Source organism: Diplotaxodon limnothrissa, linkage group LG23 (genome assembly GCF_057381915.1).
Source record: "Diplotaxodon limnothrissa isolate DT_005_m linkage group LG23, D_limnothrissa_male_GT1.1, whole genome shotgun sequence".
NCBI classification, from domain to species: domain Eukaryota; kingdom Metazoa; phylum Chordata; class Actinopteri; order Cichliformes; family Cichlidae; genus Diplotaxodon; species Diplotaxodon limnothrissa.
The window spans coordinates 24,521,931-24,536,593 of NC_140617.1; the positions used below are offsets into that span (position 1 = coordinate 24,521,931).

The 14,663-nt window shown below is 41.7% G+C and overlaps 1 protein-coding gene and 1 non-coding gene across 4 annotated transcripts in view; both read left to right on the forward strand.

Moving 5' to 3' along the window:
* The window catches only part of LOC146608113 (nck-associated protein 5-like), a 187,296-nt gene extending 175,776 nt beyond the window's left edge, over nucleotides 1-11,520 (forward strand). For all 3 annotated transcript variants that reach the window (XM_085347468.1, XM_085347469.1, XM_085347470.1), the window contains one exon: nucleotides 9,440-11,520. In XM_085347468.1, coding sequence (XP_085203594.1) covers nucleotides 9,440-9,751 — 312 coding nt within the window. In that variant the 3' untranslated portion in view covers nucleotides 9,752-11,520. The remainder of the gene's footprint in view (nucleotides 1-9,439) is intronic.
* A 1,554-nt stretch (nucleotides 11,521-13,074) lies between these two features.
* trnar-ccu (transfer RNA arginine (anticodon CCU)) lies at nucleotides 13,075-13,149 on the forward strand. Its single transcript has one exon. It is a non-coding gene; the product is annotated as a tRNA-Arg (tRNA).
* Nucleotides 13,150-14,663: the final 1,514 nt, after the last annotated feature.

A 14,663-nucleotide genomic window follows, 5' to 3' on the forward strand; every position in this document is an offset into this window, starting at 1 on the left:
TCAGACCTGCCTGTCATGTAATTGGATGCGCAAGGCTACGTTTCCCAGTTGAGTGTTGGCTTGCAACACTTACAGGGACTGCTGCAATAATGTGAGGTCAGAAGTTCAACCCCTGAAACACCCAAGAAGCACGCCTTGTCAGAGTGAAACCCGTGAAAACTTGCTGTCATAAAGCTGCTCAACTTTCTTTAAAAAGCTGCTTAGTATTGTTTCACAGCTGTGAGATTATATTAGTCTGTGGATGTGCCTAATTCTAATATTCACGTGTTTTTGAGCACGTACTTTAGGACCAAAGCTGCAATGGCCCCAAATGCAGTTTATCAATAGGCCTCCATTGTACAGTAATACAGCGATAATGAGTGTTAGCTGCTACCACTTGGGATCAATGGCTTTGTGTGTCGTAGCATTGGAGGTTTATGAACTGATCCAAGAGATTAAAGAAACAGCTTCCTCAATAATAGCTGACACTGTCATGAGGAGTAATTTACTTGTAGACCACTTTGCAGGTTTCTAACTCTAATTTCAAGACACTTTGCGTTTGGTATGAAATGTGTCGTATTTTTCTGCTATTCGTATTATGGTAGTCATGTTTACTGCAAAAATGCGTTTGGTATGAAATGTGTCGTATTTTTCTGCTATTCGTATTATGGTAGTCATGTTTACTGCAAAAAGTTCAAATAAAGCAGCAACTTCCATACATGAATAACAAAAACAACGACATTTCAGAAACTGCAGTTTCTCTACTGGCTCTGAAAATGACTCGTTCCCCATAGACTTCCAGTTTTACAGAGGAAATAAACAACTTTCCACCCAGCAGCTAAAAACTGTTTTTATGGTTTTAACCAATTTTCCCCCAATTTAAGAGCCTGGCTGCTTTCACTGGAAGATGGGTGCCAACGCAAGTATCCACACCTGTCTGCTAGGCTAACCAAATAATGTGACGAATGATATCTGTTCCTGCTACCCTTAGCTTACATCTCAAGTCCTGTTTCTCACAAGGTAAAGCTGGTTGTTGTTAATCCAAAGGTTAGTAGTTTGCATGTCACACTGTCCTTGAGCGAGATACTGACCCCAAGTTGGTCCCAATTTAGAACTCCTCGAACGAATGTTAGACAAAGGGCTTAAAGTACTTGTAATACCTGTTTCTTAGTACGCCTTTAGTACCAACTGAGTTTGATTATGTCTATTGCTACAAGACAGGATGGATCTATGCATGCGTGGGCCCTGTGATTGGCTGGTACTGACTAGGTATTTGGATTAATGAGCAGTTAAACACACGTACCTAATGAAGTCACCGGTGAGTGGAAGTACCAGTCCGTGTAAAATGTGACTTTTCAAACCCAGGGAGACAAATCCAGATGAAGAGGAAGTCTGATTAGCTTTAATAAAAGGTAAAAGGTGTTTCAAATGCAACAACAGCACACCTGAGTTTGTCTAAACTTTTTCTTAGGTACAAATAGTATTGTAAACTTACAGTTTTTAGACAAAGCACCAATAAAAAAACCAAAATACAAATAAAAAAAGAGCAGCTGTAAAATTTAACCTGTAAAGTTTGACTCCACCTTACTACTGCTGCATAGTAAATTTACTTACTCCGATGGGAACCCACTTACTGAAGCATCCTATCGCACTGTGTACGTTTGCTGTGATTTTACTAGCAGCTAATTCCACTGATTTCAAACTTCTGCGTTAAAATAAGCATTCGTGTCAACAATAACCTTATTCGTCAGCCGTGAACCGACCGTAATGATGGATGACTGCTTCTGAACCCATTTACCCCGCATTATTCCTCTGAAAAAGACAATCTATCCGAGTGTCATCACCTCCTCACCCCTGGCTGTGCACGTCCACACCTGTGCGGCCGCTCTCCTTTTGTCGTGGCTCGGGAGCATTTGACTGTCACCGGCTTTAGTTTGGGGAAGTTTGGTGGCTGGTAGCGGGCCTGTGTCAGAGCCCCGTGATTTAAGCGCCTTTAATAACCTTTCACAAACACTCAGGAGAGTGATGTAAAGCTCAGCGGCTCCCATCAGGGCCCTCACAGCCCGTGCTGGCCTCCCATTCATCATCCTGACAGCACCTGACAGCCCCGCTAACGGCGCCCCCCACCCCCTTCTCCTTTCTATCCTCTCCTTCCTCCCAGTCTCTCTTTCTCCCACATGTCTTTGCCTTTCTTCCCCTTCAGTTTTGCCCCTCTCTATTTCTGTCTCCCATACAACTCTCTTTGTCTTTCTTCCCAGTTGACTTTGCCCGCTTTCGCTCTAAACAGGTTTCCTTTGTCTCCTTCTGTCTTGTTTTTGTCCTCCTTGAATGAACTTTTGTGCTTTTATTGCTTTTCCTGCTTACTCATTACTTTCCCCCCTTTATTTCCACGCTTTGTCTGGGATATTGCTGCAGGAAAACAGCATCAGAACTTGTGCCAAGGTGTGGCATTGGTGATATTCCTGTGGCCCAGGTCCAAACAAAACCCTTCTGTGTAGCACAAATCAGCAGACTCCTCAAGCGTGGAACAGCTTGTTACCTTGGGCAGTAATTACATGGTGAGGGTTAGGGGAACATTTCAGTTGACATGCAGTTTGAAATAAGGCTGCTAGATAACCAAAACTGCATCAGTGTACAAATAAATATCAGCAGCAGGAATATGCGCTTCCCACTGTGTCACTGTCAGGCTGATAGCATCGCCAGAGTCAGATGGAAAAGACCCCGAAATAGAAAGCGAGAAGCCGCCATCGCACTTTCACCACACTGGCCCGCGATCAAATTACTCGCGCAGTGGTGACAGCAAAGACAACACATAGCCCGAGACAATAAATAAGTTATATTAGCATTTCCCCTCCCACCACCACTGTTGTCCTCATTGTAAAGTAACCCAGACGCTACAATCACACGATGCACGGACACGAAGTTGCTGAAATTCTGTCAGCAACAATAGAAAATGAGTTTTCCAATTACTTCTCCCTCCAAACTTTTCTCAAACCTGACACTGACCAAACTTGTGATTTGTTGCCTCCTTTCAGCACAGTTCACACTGAATACACTTTCACGTCATTGAAACTGGCCATGAATAGTTTCTAATAACCATTCAACACCCAGCTTGATGTCTGTCCACAGCTGCTCTGATTTTCTTGCAGATAACATGGGAAAAAAATTGTTTTGTTAGTATTAACACAAATCTCGCTTCATAATGCCTCCATGTGCTGAATACAGATCTGCTTCTATTAATTTTTTTTCTCATCACATCCTTTCAGCAAACTTAAATGCCAGCAGTGGACTTGTTGCTTTATTTTGAGGATGAACAAATAACATCTATGTCAAAGTCCTTGAGCTCTCAATCTTGGCTCGTGGTGACAGGAAGGTTTGCTAATTGGTTTACAGTGCAGATAATAATATTTGTCATCTTATTGCAAGTTATATCTTTAATAAACCAGTCAAAAGAAGCAAGTCAATCCTCCATATACATTCCTGTTAAAAATACATACTATTCAGGAGAAATAAACATGTTTGCAGCCTGTTACGAAACTAAACTAAACTAGATGAGGGCTCCTTTAAGCCACCCATTTTAATCGTATTAAGGTTCCAAGTTATGCAGTATTAAAGCATCATCTACATATAAATATATAATGATGAACCATGCATGTATATACCAGCATAGCCATACGTTTGACACTCACTGATATGTCAGTAAATGGCAGTCGTTGCAATTTTCAACCTCAGAGTTTACTTCTGGACCAACTGCTTTGCATCAGCTGCTTTATTAAATAGAAAAACAAGAATAATATAGTTATAAATATGCACTGATTAGTGTGTAATTATGTTTTCTAACAAACTGCAACTGCAGACTCAAAATATGAGGCGTCATGCCAATGTTTTATTATATGAGAACGTGTCCTCTCCACCAAAGAATGCAAAGGAAAGAGAAAACGCAAACAACATTTTAATAAAATGTTATCCTCAATGTCCTGAACACTAACATGCAAAAATGTGGATAAATATACTCATTTATTCCTGATACTGTTATTATCAGCACATTAGACATGTGATGCTCCTGTCTCTGGACATCTGACAATGAGCTCGCTAAACAGCAGCAACAGCTGGTTATAAGCTAACATTATGCCAGCTAATGTTAGGCTTGAGAGTCCTAAAAACCACACTTTCCCTCTGATAACAGTTTGATTACATTCTCAAATCCTTGGTGAGTTTATTCACTAAGTGTCTAAGTCCAATCCAATTGAAGACAGTTTCACTAATGTCAGATAATAGAAGCTAACGGTGGCTAATAGAGGCTAACAGCAGCTAACAGAGGCTAACAGCGGCAAAAACAGTTGCACTTACTGACAGAAAAGTTCACACGCCCTAAACAGCTCATCTCAGCATCACTGTCACTAGACAGGAAAATTCTTCATTGTCAATATCCCAGCATAACAAAATTACTGACAATAAATACCATATTTAAACATAGCTTACTGACTAATTAACAGATACATGAGGGTTGTAATGGTATGATGCTGAGCACTTTACATGAGTTTTTTTGCATAATATAAAATCCCCATAAGGAGGTGAAACTGCACATGAGGTTCATGCATAGTTACTGTGGGGTCGTGTTAAGATGGGGAGGAAGCTGTGTTTCGGTCGGTCTGTATGTGTTTGGATAGTTTTAAAGCGCCTGCCATAGTCATAGGAGCCTGAACACAGATCGGGGCGGTCGTGGCTCAAGAGTTGGGAGTTTGCCTTGTAATCGGAAGGTTGCCGGTTTGAGCCCCGGCTTGGACAGTCTCGGTCATTGTGTCCTTGGGCAAGACACTTCACCCGTTGCCTACTGGTGGTGGTCAGAGGGCCCGGTGGCACCAGTGTCTGGCAGCCTCGCCTCTGTCAGTGCGCATCAGGTTGGCTGTGGCTACAATGTAGCTTGCCATCACCAGTGTGTGAATGGGTGGATGACAGGTTGTGTAAAGTGCTTTGGGGTCCTTAGGGGCTAGAAAAGTGCTATACAAATACAGACCATCGTCCGAGGGGTGTGTTGTCTTCATGGTTTTGCTTGGCCCTCTTTATTATTTTGTTTTTGTTTGTGCTGCTTTCACAACATGCTTGTGTCACCTTTGGTGCAGCTACCATACAAGGCTGTCATGCAGGCTATGAGAATGCTCTCTGTTGTGCATGTGTAGAAGGTGATGAGCAGCTGTTGGAGCGGTTTGGCTCTCATCAGCCTCCTTAGAAGGTAAAGTCATTATTTTGCCTGACCTGTGGCTGCTGATGTGTTCTCATTCCAGTAAAGGCGACCCCCCCCTCTCCCTGGGGACTCCAAGATGGCAACTGTTACTAGCTCCATCTTTTATTTACAGAGTGTGGCTATTACAATTTTGGTCATTAAAAGCTACTAAGTATAGCAGTGTGCATACAATTAGTTTGACTTCATGAGAAATCTGAAGGATTACAGATCTAAAGCATAGACGTGTAACATCTGTACGACTCAGAATATTAACGTAAAAAGGGAAAAATACATAACAGCAGGGGAAAACGAAAAAATGTTTCTTGCTTGAGCCTTAATAAAAGACCCTTTCACTCAGCTTTTGTAGCAAGCAGGTCTGCTGAATTTGAGTTTAGACATCCTATTACTGGCATGTGATGCAGAACCAATTGCTGATTCGGGCCCTCGTGTTTTCAAGAAGGAAGCTCTCACTGAGACGTCCGCCTGGAGCCTGAGTTATGTGTGGAGCCATCATTTTGGCTGCGCCCGCAGGTGGTACAGAGACCTGCACCGGGAAGCTTCGATCTGCTGGTAATTGTGTTCCTCCGAAATCAAACCCAATCAGCGATAGCACAGCCAACCCCCCTTTCTTTTCTCTCCTTTGTTTGTGACGAATGGAGGCTGGCTGAGAGAATCAGCATCTGAAGACTGTTTTTCACAGATTCACGTTGTGCACTCTTTTCTTTGCCCCGAGGCGGTTTAACGACAGGTCTTTTCTTTTTTGTACAGCTGACAAAAATCTGACACAAAAATAGGAAAGCTATGAAAAAGCACGCGTGGGTGTCGAATTAAAACTCGTCCGGTCTAATCTGCATTCAGCACCTGTTTTTAATTTGGAAGTTAACCTCCGCACCTGCAAAAAAAAAAAAAAAAAGCTGCTCCTGTGTGTCAGATGTGAGTCACACGTCACCTCTGGGCACATTTTTCCTTTAATATTTCTTTTGATTCCGACCTCTTTACAAATTTATGATGACTCCGCCTCCCAACAAAGGTCACCGTGCAGATTAATGGGCCTCGATGGGATGTTAGGGTTTTGTGTTGATTCGGCATCAGTCACAATATGAGGTGATTACTTTCATTTTTAGCCTTCCTGTTGAACTTTTCAGGCATTTTCTTTTACATTTGCATGTTTAAAACTCTTCCAGGATTTGATGCTCTTATGAGACCTGCTGCATTTAGAGGCAAATGATTTCCTCTCTTCCCTCTCAATCCTTTCCTCATCATGACATAGTTTACACCTGGGTTGGCACGTGAATGTAATTAGGTTGTTAGTAAGAGAAACTGAGAAGACTTAACTAATGTTTCACTATAGAGCAGTGACATCCCTGTATCGAGCACGAACAGCCTGCTATGTCTCACAGAAAGAAATCCAGTTTCAGCGGTATGTCATTTAGTCAGTAAGCTGTCACTGCATACATCTACAGAAGCACCACATCACCAAAGGTGGAATATTTTGATAAGATAAGAGATGAGGCTACTTGATAAGGAGAAAAACATGCTAGATCAGGCTGCAGCAGGAAATAGAAGAAACCCTAAATGGACACACTTCCATTACATACAGACCTTAGAATGAATTAAAAATATAAATAATAAAAAAATAAATTAAAATAAGCTGTTCAATCAATGGTTTCACAGACAACAGGACTAATTAATTAATTAACAGCTGTGCTTACATAAAGGGACACTGTACTTCCTGCTACAGTTCAAAATTACGTGACTTCAGCTTCTTGTAGATTGATGCTATGAGCCTGCTCCTGCTCTGTGGCTGGAAATGTCAACCCTGTGGACCAGACTAACAGCAACAGGCTCATGTGAAGCTTTCACCCTACAGTATATTAATTAGGCTGGGATATAGCAGCATTATGAACATAGACATTTTTACAGAGTAAACAAAAAAGGTGAGCTAATGTCTCCTTAGGTCGCCCACTTTTACATACTGTTAAATCAGAAATAACCAAATTAAACTTTTCTCGTTGTGGCCTCTTTGATAAAAAGGAGAAATTCCTTGCTTTATGACTTATTCGATCAAACCCTTTTGGTTTTTATTTAGGTGGAACTTTTGTAATAAAGGCTGTGAAAGCATGTATTTATGGCTAAGTAAGACAAATGTGATCACGTTTTCAGTGTGATAAGAGGCAGATGAGACCTTCATATTAAGGGGAACTTTTAAAGATCTCTGTGTGTGCGTGACCCTTGCAGTAAGAGTTTGCACGGGCCAAATTGTGCTAATAAAGTTCAGTGGCGTATGTGTTTGTGCTCCTTGTGTGAAGTAGTTCTGGATTTATGTCCGAAGGGAGCTACAGCTCGCAGCTAAATGCTAAACGGTCCAGGTTTGGAGGGTCCCTAGAGGTTGTCCAGCCCCTGCAGCTACTCCTCTGTGTACTTACCCCTGCAAAAAGCACCTATGAAGATAGCTGCTGTGCTCCCAGGCTTTATTTGTTGCAGAAATAAAGTTGTTTACAGCCTCTGAGGAGGTGTTTTGATGCTGAGGGGTACAGTAACTACCTTGTTAAAGTGTCTTTTGAGACACGCATTAAAAAGATACTGGGAAGCAGGTACATTATGAATAAGAACAGACTATTTTTAGGTGTATGTGTTGTGTTGCTTTCCCTCTGAAGGGATTATTTTACTCTGTGATTGTGTGGCAATGGGTCATATGACAGTGAAGCAGACGGCTAATGCATGCTTTTACAGTTTTTGTATTTAGTATTAGTATTTAGTATTTATTTATTTATTGTCATTGTCAAGAACAATGAAATTGCGTTTGGGGCTTCCATACAACCCAAAAAAAAAGAAGAAAATAATAAATACCCCTTAAAACCCAAGTGTACATATTTAACCCAGTGTGACTCCAATGCAATAAGACAATCCTTAGCAATAATGTTCGTAGAAATTCAGACAAAGACCTGAGAAACATGACAAAATACAACAATGCAACCCATTCAATATTATTGTACTGTGAGATATGATATCAGATATGATAGTTATCTATTTTAGAAAGAGGGGGGGGGGGGGGGGGGGGGGGGGCAGGAGGGGGAAGAGAATAAAGATATGATGCACCAATGCAGACCAGTTCATTGCTATTAAGAAGTTGGATATGGTTATTGTCCGTGAGAGGGGGGCAGAGAGTTCAGGAGCCTCACAGCCTGTGGATACAGGCTGTTGGCCAGTCTGGATGTTCTGGCCTGTATAGACCTGTACCTTCTCCCTGAGGGCAGCAGATGGAAAAGGTGGCGCGCAGGGTGATGTTGGTCCCGCAGGATACTGTGCACCCTCCTCAGACAGCGAGTGGGGAAGATATTACTGATCTCTGGCAGACTTGTTCCAATAATTCTGCCAGCTTCTTTCACCACCCGCTGGAGTGCTTGCTGATCGGCCTTGGTGCAGCTGGGGAACCACACTAGAAATCCATACGTCAGAACGCTGCTGATGGCACAGTTGTAGAAGTTCAACATCAGAGATCTGGGAATGTGTGCGCTCCGCAGTCTCCTCAGGTAGTAGAGGCGCTGTTGGGCCTTCCGTACAACTGAGGTGATATGGTTGCCCCAGGACAGGTCCTCGGTCACAGTTACCCCCAAGAATTTAAAACTGCTCACCCTCTCCACCGCCTCACTGCCAATGAAGAGAGGCAGATGGTTGTTATGGCCCCTCTTCCGGAAATCTACAATGATCTCCTTGGTCTTTTTGGTGTTTAAGACCAAGTTATTGTCGTGGCACCATGACTCTAGTTGTTGCACCTCTGTCCTATAGTTTGTCTCATCATTGTTGGATATAAGTCCGAGCACTGAGTTAGCTAAAGGTGTGTTTCTTGGTCTGGCACATTTTGGCATCAGCTAAGAGATGAAACCACTCCTGCTAATTGAAGCAGTGTTAACAAACAGCAGCTTTTTTACTAATGTATTCCTACAAAGCAGATGGTCAGAGGTAATGCAAAAGAAATAATAACGTTGAATGGCACAGTTAATGTAGCAGGAAGAGTGCCGAGGGGACCAAATTCCCTGCGATGAATGCCTGCCAGCACCCAAGACGTACATTTGGTCGTTGAGCGTGACAAAAATCTCAATATAGATCACTGTCATACTCACTGTTGTTAGAGTAGAGACAGGGCAGCGCAAAAAGTTCACACTGCAGCATTTACCGTAACATGAACTAGCGTGTATTTGCTCTTCATTAACAGATGTTCCTTTCTCTCTGCAGAAAGAGATTCCCATGGAGAAGATGCCCGTCAGCACAAGCCAGCCGCTCTCTCTCAACTTCTCTTTGGAGTCCTTAAACAAGCTGAATCAGAGCAGCTCCAGCAGCCTGTACCCGGACACGGGCTCGGGCGGCCGCAGAGCTGACTGCCACGCCGACGGGGGGAAGAGCGGGGAGAGCTGCTTCAAAGGAGACGAGGCCTCGTCCTCCTCCAGTTTCACGAGCAGGCCCGGGGTGGATCCCGTGGGCTCCCTTAGCGACTCGCTGTACGACAGCTTCTCTTCCTGCACCAGCCAGGGATCCAACGAAGTCTGAAAAAGCAGGGCTGTAGAGATGGAGTCCAGTTTTCAAGACATTTCTCTTTCAGATTCTGTCCTTCTTATTGGAAATCATGCCTTGATTGGCTGGAGGTTGAACGACACAGTGGACATATGGAGTGGATTTTTGGGTAGATTACATCTGTTTTTCTAGGGGATTACCCCTAACAGGGTTGGGCGATACATTAACATTTTCTGCCACATCTCCACAACTAATTATTTTGGCAAACTGAGGTACACCTTAGCATCTTAAAGCAGCCATTCCCAAATTAAAAATATATATTAATTAAAAAACTATCAATTTGAAGTGGCATCGTTTTGGAAAGCCGACATTTTAAAAAGTTTGTATTTATTTATTGAAAACGCCCAAACTTTGGGAACCACAGATGGGATAACAGCAACTCTATCAAACAATTAGGGTAGAAAACCAGGAACATTTGGCATGTCAGTGAAAAACTTTGATATCTGTGTACAGCTTTCCACTCTTGCTCATAAAACCTCCAGAAAGTAAGGAGCTATTGCACTTTAGAGTTAATTATTTACAGCGACATTATAAAAGGTGGACGTACTTCCGAGTATAACAAAATAAATAAAGAAATAAAGCCAATGCAGACGTGCCTTAAACCTGCATTATTCTTTAATAACCACCAGGGAATGCAGACCTGTAGTTCCAGAAAGACTTGTTGTCTATGGGAAAATAATCCAGAGACAACATAAGTAAACACTTTTGTGATGAGTTTATTAGCTCACTTGCTTAATTTGGGTCATACTCAGTAAATATTTAAGTCCATTCTGTACATTCTTTGAAGTTTAACGATTATCCGGGGTGTGCCATGTCCGTCCCTCGTCAACTGCAGTTTAAAAACATCGGAAGTTTGAACTTCTGAAACCAATGGGTGATGTTACCACAGCCACATCCATCTTTTATACTGTCTACGGTTGCAACGCAGAAAATTAGCAAACTAAAACGCCAAAAATCTCCCGCAATAATACAACCGCCAATCATCTGAGCCGGTCACTGTCCTATCGCCCAACCCTAAACACTAGTTTGTGTTTATTTTCTTCTTTTTTCTCAGCCTTGCAAAAATGTCTTGGTTTTGGTTTGGATCTGCTCTTGATTTCCTCTCAACCTTCAGCTAATCTTGGAGAGGACTTGTCTCAGTTACAGCCCTGCCATGAAAGGACGAGTGCCGGTCCCCTCTGCCTACAACAAGAAGCACTTAGAAGAGCTACAGACGCGAGGATGAATCCTCAACCTAAAAAAGAAAAGAAAAAAAAACAGGACTTTTACAGGTTTGGCTTGGGTGTGGTGGACTGGACAGCAATACACGTTTGTATCATTAGTGACCACCCCTCCTCCTCTTCCTCCCACCATGCTGGTGTACTTCTTATCATTGCACTGTAACAAATACTGTACAAAGATGTGTAAAATAAAAGAAAACACGACAAGCAGAATGGGCAATATTTGCATAAAACTCCATTTTTGAAACTCCACATGGTACATGAATTAATGAGACCAGGTACAGATAAAACAAGCAAACATAAGGTGTCGTCGCCCGTAGCTCAGGGAACATACTGGACTAAAGTCGATTGTAAAAATGAAAACGCAGCCATCGGGAAAGCGTAGACAAATGGCTCTCCAAGCATCCAAACGTAGTCTCATGTAGCATAACACACCCAAACTCTCCAAAACCTCAGCTTTCCTCTCGTGGCTGTATATTATGTTGTATATATTAAAAAAATATAAGTTAATATCAGAACGGGCATTGCTGATCGATATATATGCAAGTAAGAACAAAAAGAAAGTAAAAAGATGTAAATTGTTTGCCAATCGTTCAACCTGTTTAATGTCTGCTGTTTGGCGTCTTGTGTTTTCTTTCGGGCGTTCTTCTTCTTCTTGTTGTTTTTAAAAAAAGTAAAAATATTATTTTGATCAATAAGAGCTCACGCTAAAATGTTTTTTATCACTTTTTTTATCACATTTCTCTCTGGAATTTGACCAGCTGGTGCTAATCAACAGAGCCGACTGTGTGTTTTCGATTTTTCTATGAAACTGTTAATATTGTATGAAGAGAGTCTGAAGAGGACTTGTGTATTTTTCTAGATGTCCAGTATTTATACCCACATTTTGTACTGTCAGACTGTAGTGTGATTGTCATGCTTCACCTCTTTCCTTAAACCTTCCTTTGTAAAGAGAAAGTTACCAGCAGTGTTACTTTGGTAATTAATATTATTGTTATTATTATTATTACTGTGTGCAATTTGTCTGTTACACTAGACTTTAATGCTATATTTTATGTAACTATTTCCTAAATAAATACGAGAAACTATTTCCTATTTCAACCTGAGCTGCAGGATGTCTGTGTGTTTTTCTGAGCAATATAGTGAAGGAGGTGCTACGTGTACCTTCATACGCGGTGATTCATTTGACCTTTCTTTAAGTGTGAAAATCCAGGTTTGGAGAAAGCCCTCCCCAAAATGTTTCATGGCGTGTAATCACCGCTTCCCCCTCACAATCTGTCAGCAGGGGCTGAAGCTCAGAGCTCTCGCTGCAGAGGGATTTATAACCATTAGTCCCCTGATGGGCAATTATACGCATATAAATAAACGCAATTAGTTTAAGCACGCTTGGAAGATTTCTCTTTCTCTGTGTCTGCCTCTTAAGCATAGGCTTGTAGGTTATTTGAGCAGCACGCGAGCAGATTTAAAGTCGAGGTTAAGTAGTATGCTTTTTTTTTCTTTTGTTCTGTGCAATTCCTCAAGGTGAATCACAACGTAAAGAACTGACAGTATTAGACCAATAACCCCTGTGAGCAGCATCTGGTGACTGTGGGAAGGAAGAACTCCCTTTTAACGGGAAGAGATCTCCAGCTGACCAAGTCTCAGGAAGTGGAAGCAACTGGTAGAGGATTAGGAGAAAGCGAAGAGAGGAAAGAATAAGAGAGACATAGGTGCACTGATTTATTATTAGAAAAGACTGTATTAAAATTTCATGAAAAGGTCACAGAATTTGGTGATGACTACACAGCGGTATTACAAAAATAAAAATGAGTCACAAAGTGCAGAACTTAATGGATTTTCACAGCACTGAAAATATGACTCAAAAACTGAAAAGTAGTTCAAGTTCTCAAAGTGAGTTTCAGAGACGTGCAAACGGTCCGGAAGCCAAAGCTAACGTCAATTGCTGCAAATAATAAAATGGAGCAGTACTCAAGTGATTATAAAAGTCTTCATGGGTTAATAATCAGGCACACAAACACTAACATGTCTAAGTGTCCTTTAAAGTTAAACCTTGCTTGTACCTGCTAGCTCCTGTGTGCAGCCCCAGTGGCCCAATGGATAAGGCACTGGCCTCCTAAAAGCCAGGGATTGTGGGTTCGAGTCCCATCTGGGGTGCTGTCCAGCAGAGTGGCGCAGCCTAAGCGTGCTGGGCCCATAACGCAGTGGTCGATGGATCAAAACCATCCTCTGCTAGCACTTTCAGACAGCCACCTTGCTGTCCTCGTATACAAACGCTGGCTTTGCCACTTCTAGTACTGATGTGTCCCTTTATTCCTCAAAGATTTTGGTCTATTATAGACTTGATGTCATCGCTGAGTTGCTGCAGATTTGTCCATCTAGCATCCTAAAGGCGCTCTATAGGACTGAGATCTGGCGACTGTGGAGAACACTGAACTCATTATCATGTTCAAGAAACCAGTTTGAGATGATCTAAGCTTGTGACATGGTGTGTTATCCTGCTGGAAGCAGACACCAGCAGCACTAATACGAGGCAGGATGGATCCATGTTTTAATGTCTATGCCAAATTCTGAAAACATCTGAAGGTAGCAGCAGCGATTGATACTCATCAGACCAGGCAAGATTTTTCCAATCTTCTGTTATGCAGTTTTGGTGAATTTGAATTGTAGCCTCAGTTTCCTGTTTTTAGAGAAGAAGAATAAGACGACTCTTGGTTGATGTCAGGAGTAGAGATGGCACGATACCCCTTTTTTTATGTCCGATACCGATACCGATATCATAAATTTGGATATGTGCCGATACCGATATGAATCCGATATAGTGTTTTTAATCAATAAAACTGTTTTTTAAATATCTTGCTGCATTTTGTATAAGTTCATACTCAAGTTTAAATAAACAACAACACTAAAGCTATTCTGTTATACCTGTATGTAAAAAATACACTGCACAAAATATTTCATAGTTCAGCAATACTGATCAATCTAATAAACTTAAACCTACTACATCCTTCCTATTCTGGTATTTTAAAGAGTACTTAGCAGAAATCTTAAGCAACCTAACTAATAGGGTTGCAAACTCCCAGCAAAAAAAAAATAGGGAACCACCCACCCTCCACCTCATGATGCTTAATCGACGTAATCAACTTTAATTTGATGCAGTGTGGGAAAAAAAATGCACAGAAATAAATTTTTTTTGAAAAATAATTAAATAGATTCAACATCTTCCTTCAACAGAACTGCAGACTGCACAGATGGTATCTTCCCAAAGGAAAAAGTAATATAGCTTACTAGGGTATATTAGACTTAACAGTTACTATATACAGTAATGGACTTTGGGTGTAAGATTCAGATAGTTATTGATTAAAAGCTAGACATTTTAAATGAGAATAAGAAAGAAAAGTATGTCTTTGTGCCCCCTCTTCCCTGTTCATGCCCTATCGGCCCCCCTGGCTAAACTTTGCTAGATCCGCCCCTGGACAGTTACCAGCCGTCAGCTGCAAAAGATCCTCGAGTAGAAAGTAATATTAAATAAATTCTAACAACAGATTATCAAGCTTAAACGTGCTGCTGTTGTTCAGCCGCTGGTTTCCTCTTTCTGGCGCGAAGTGGGCCAAAAACAAAGAAGAGAGAAGGAGTCGCACAGAAAAGCCGATCAGCTGATCATTAAGCAG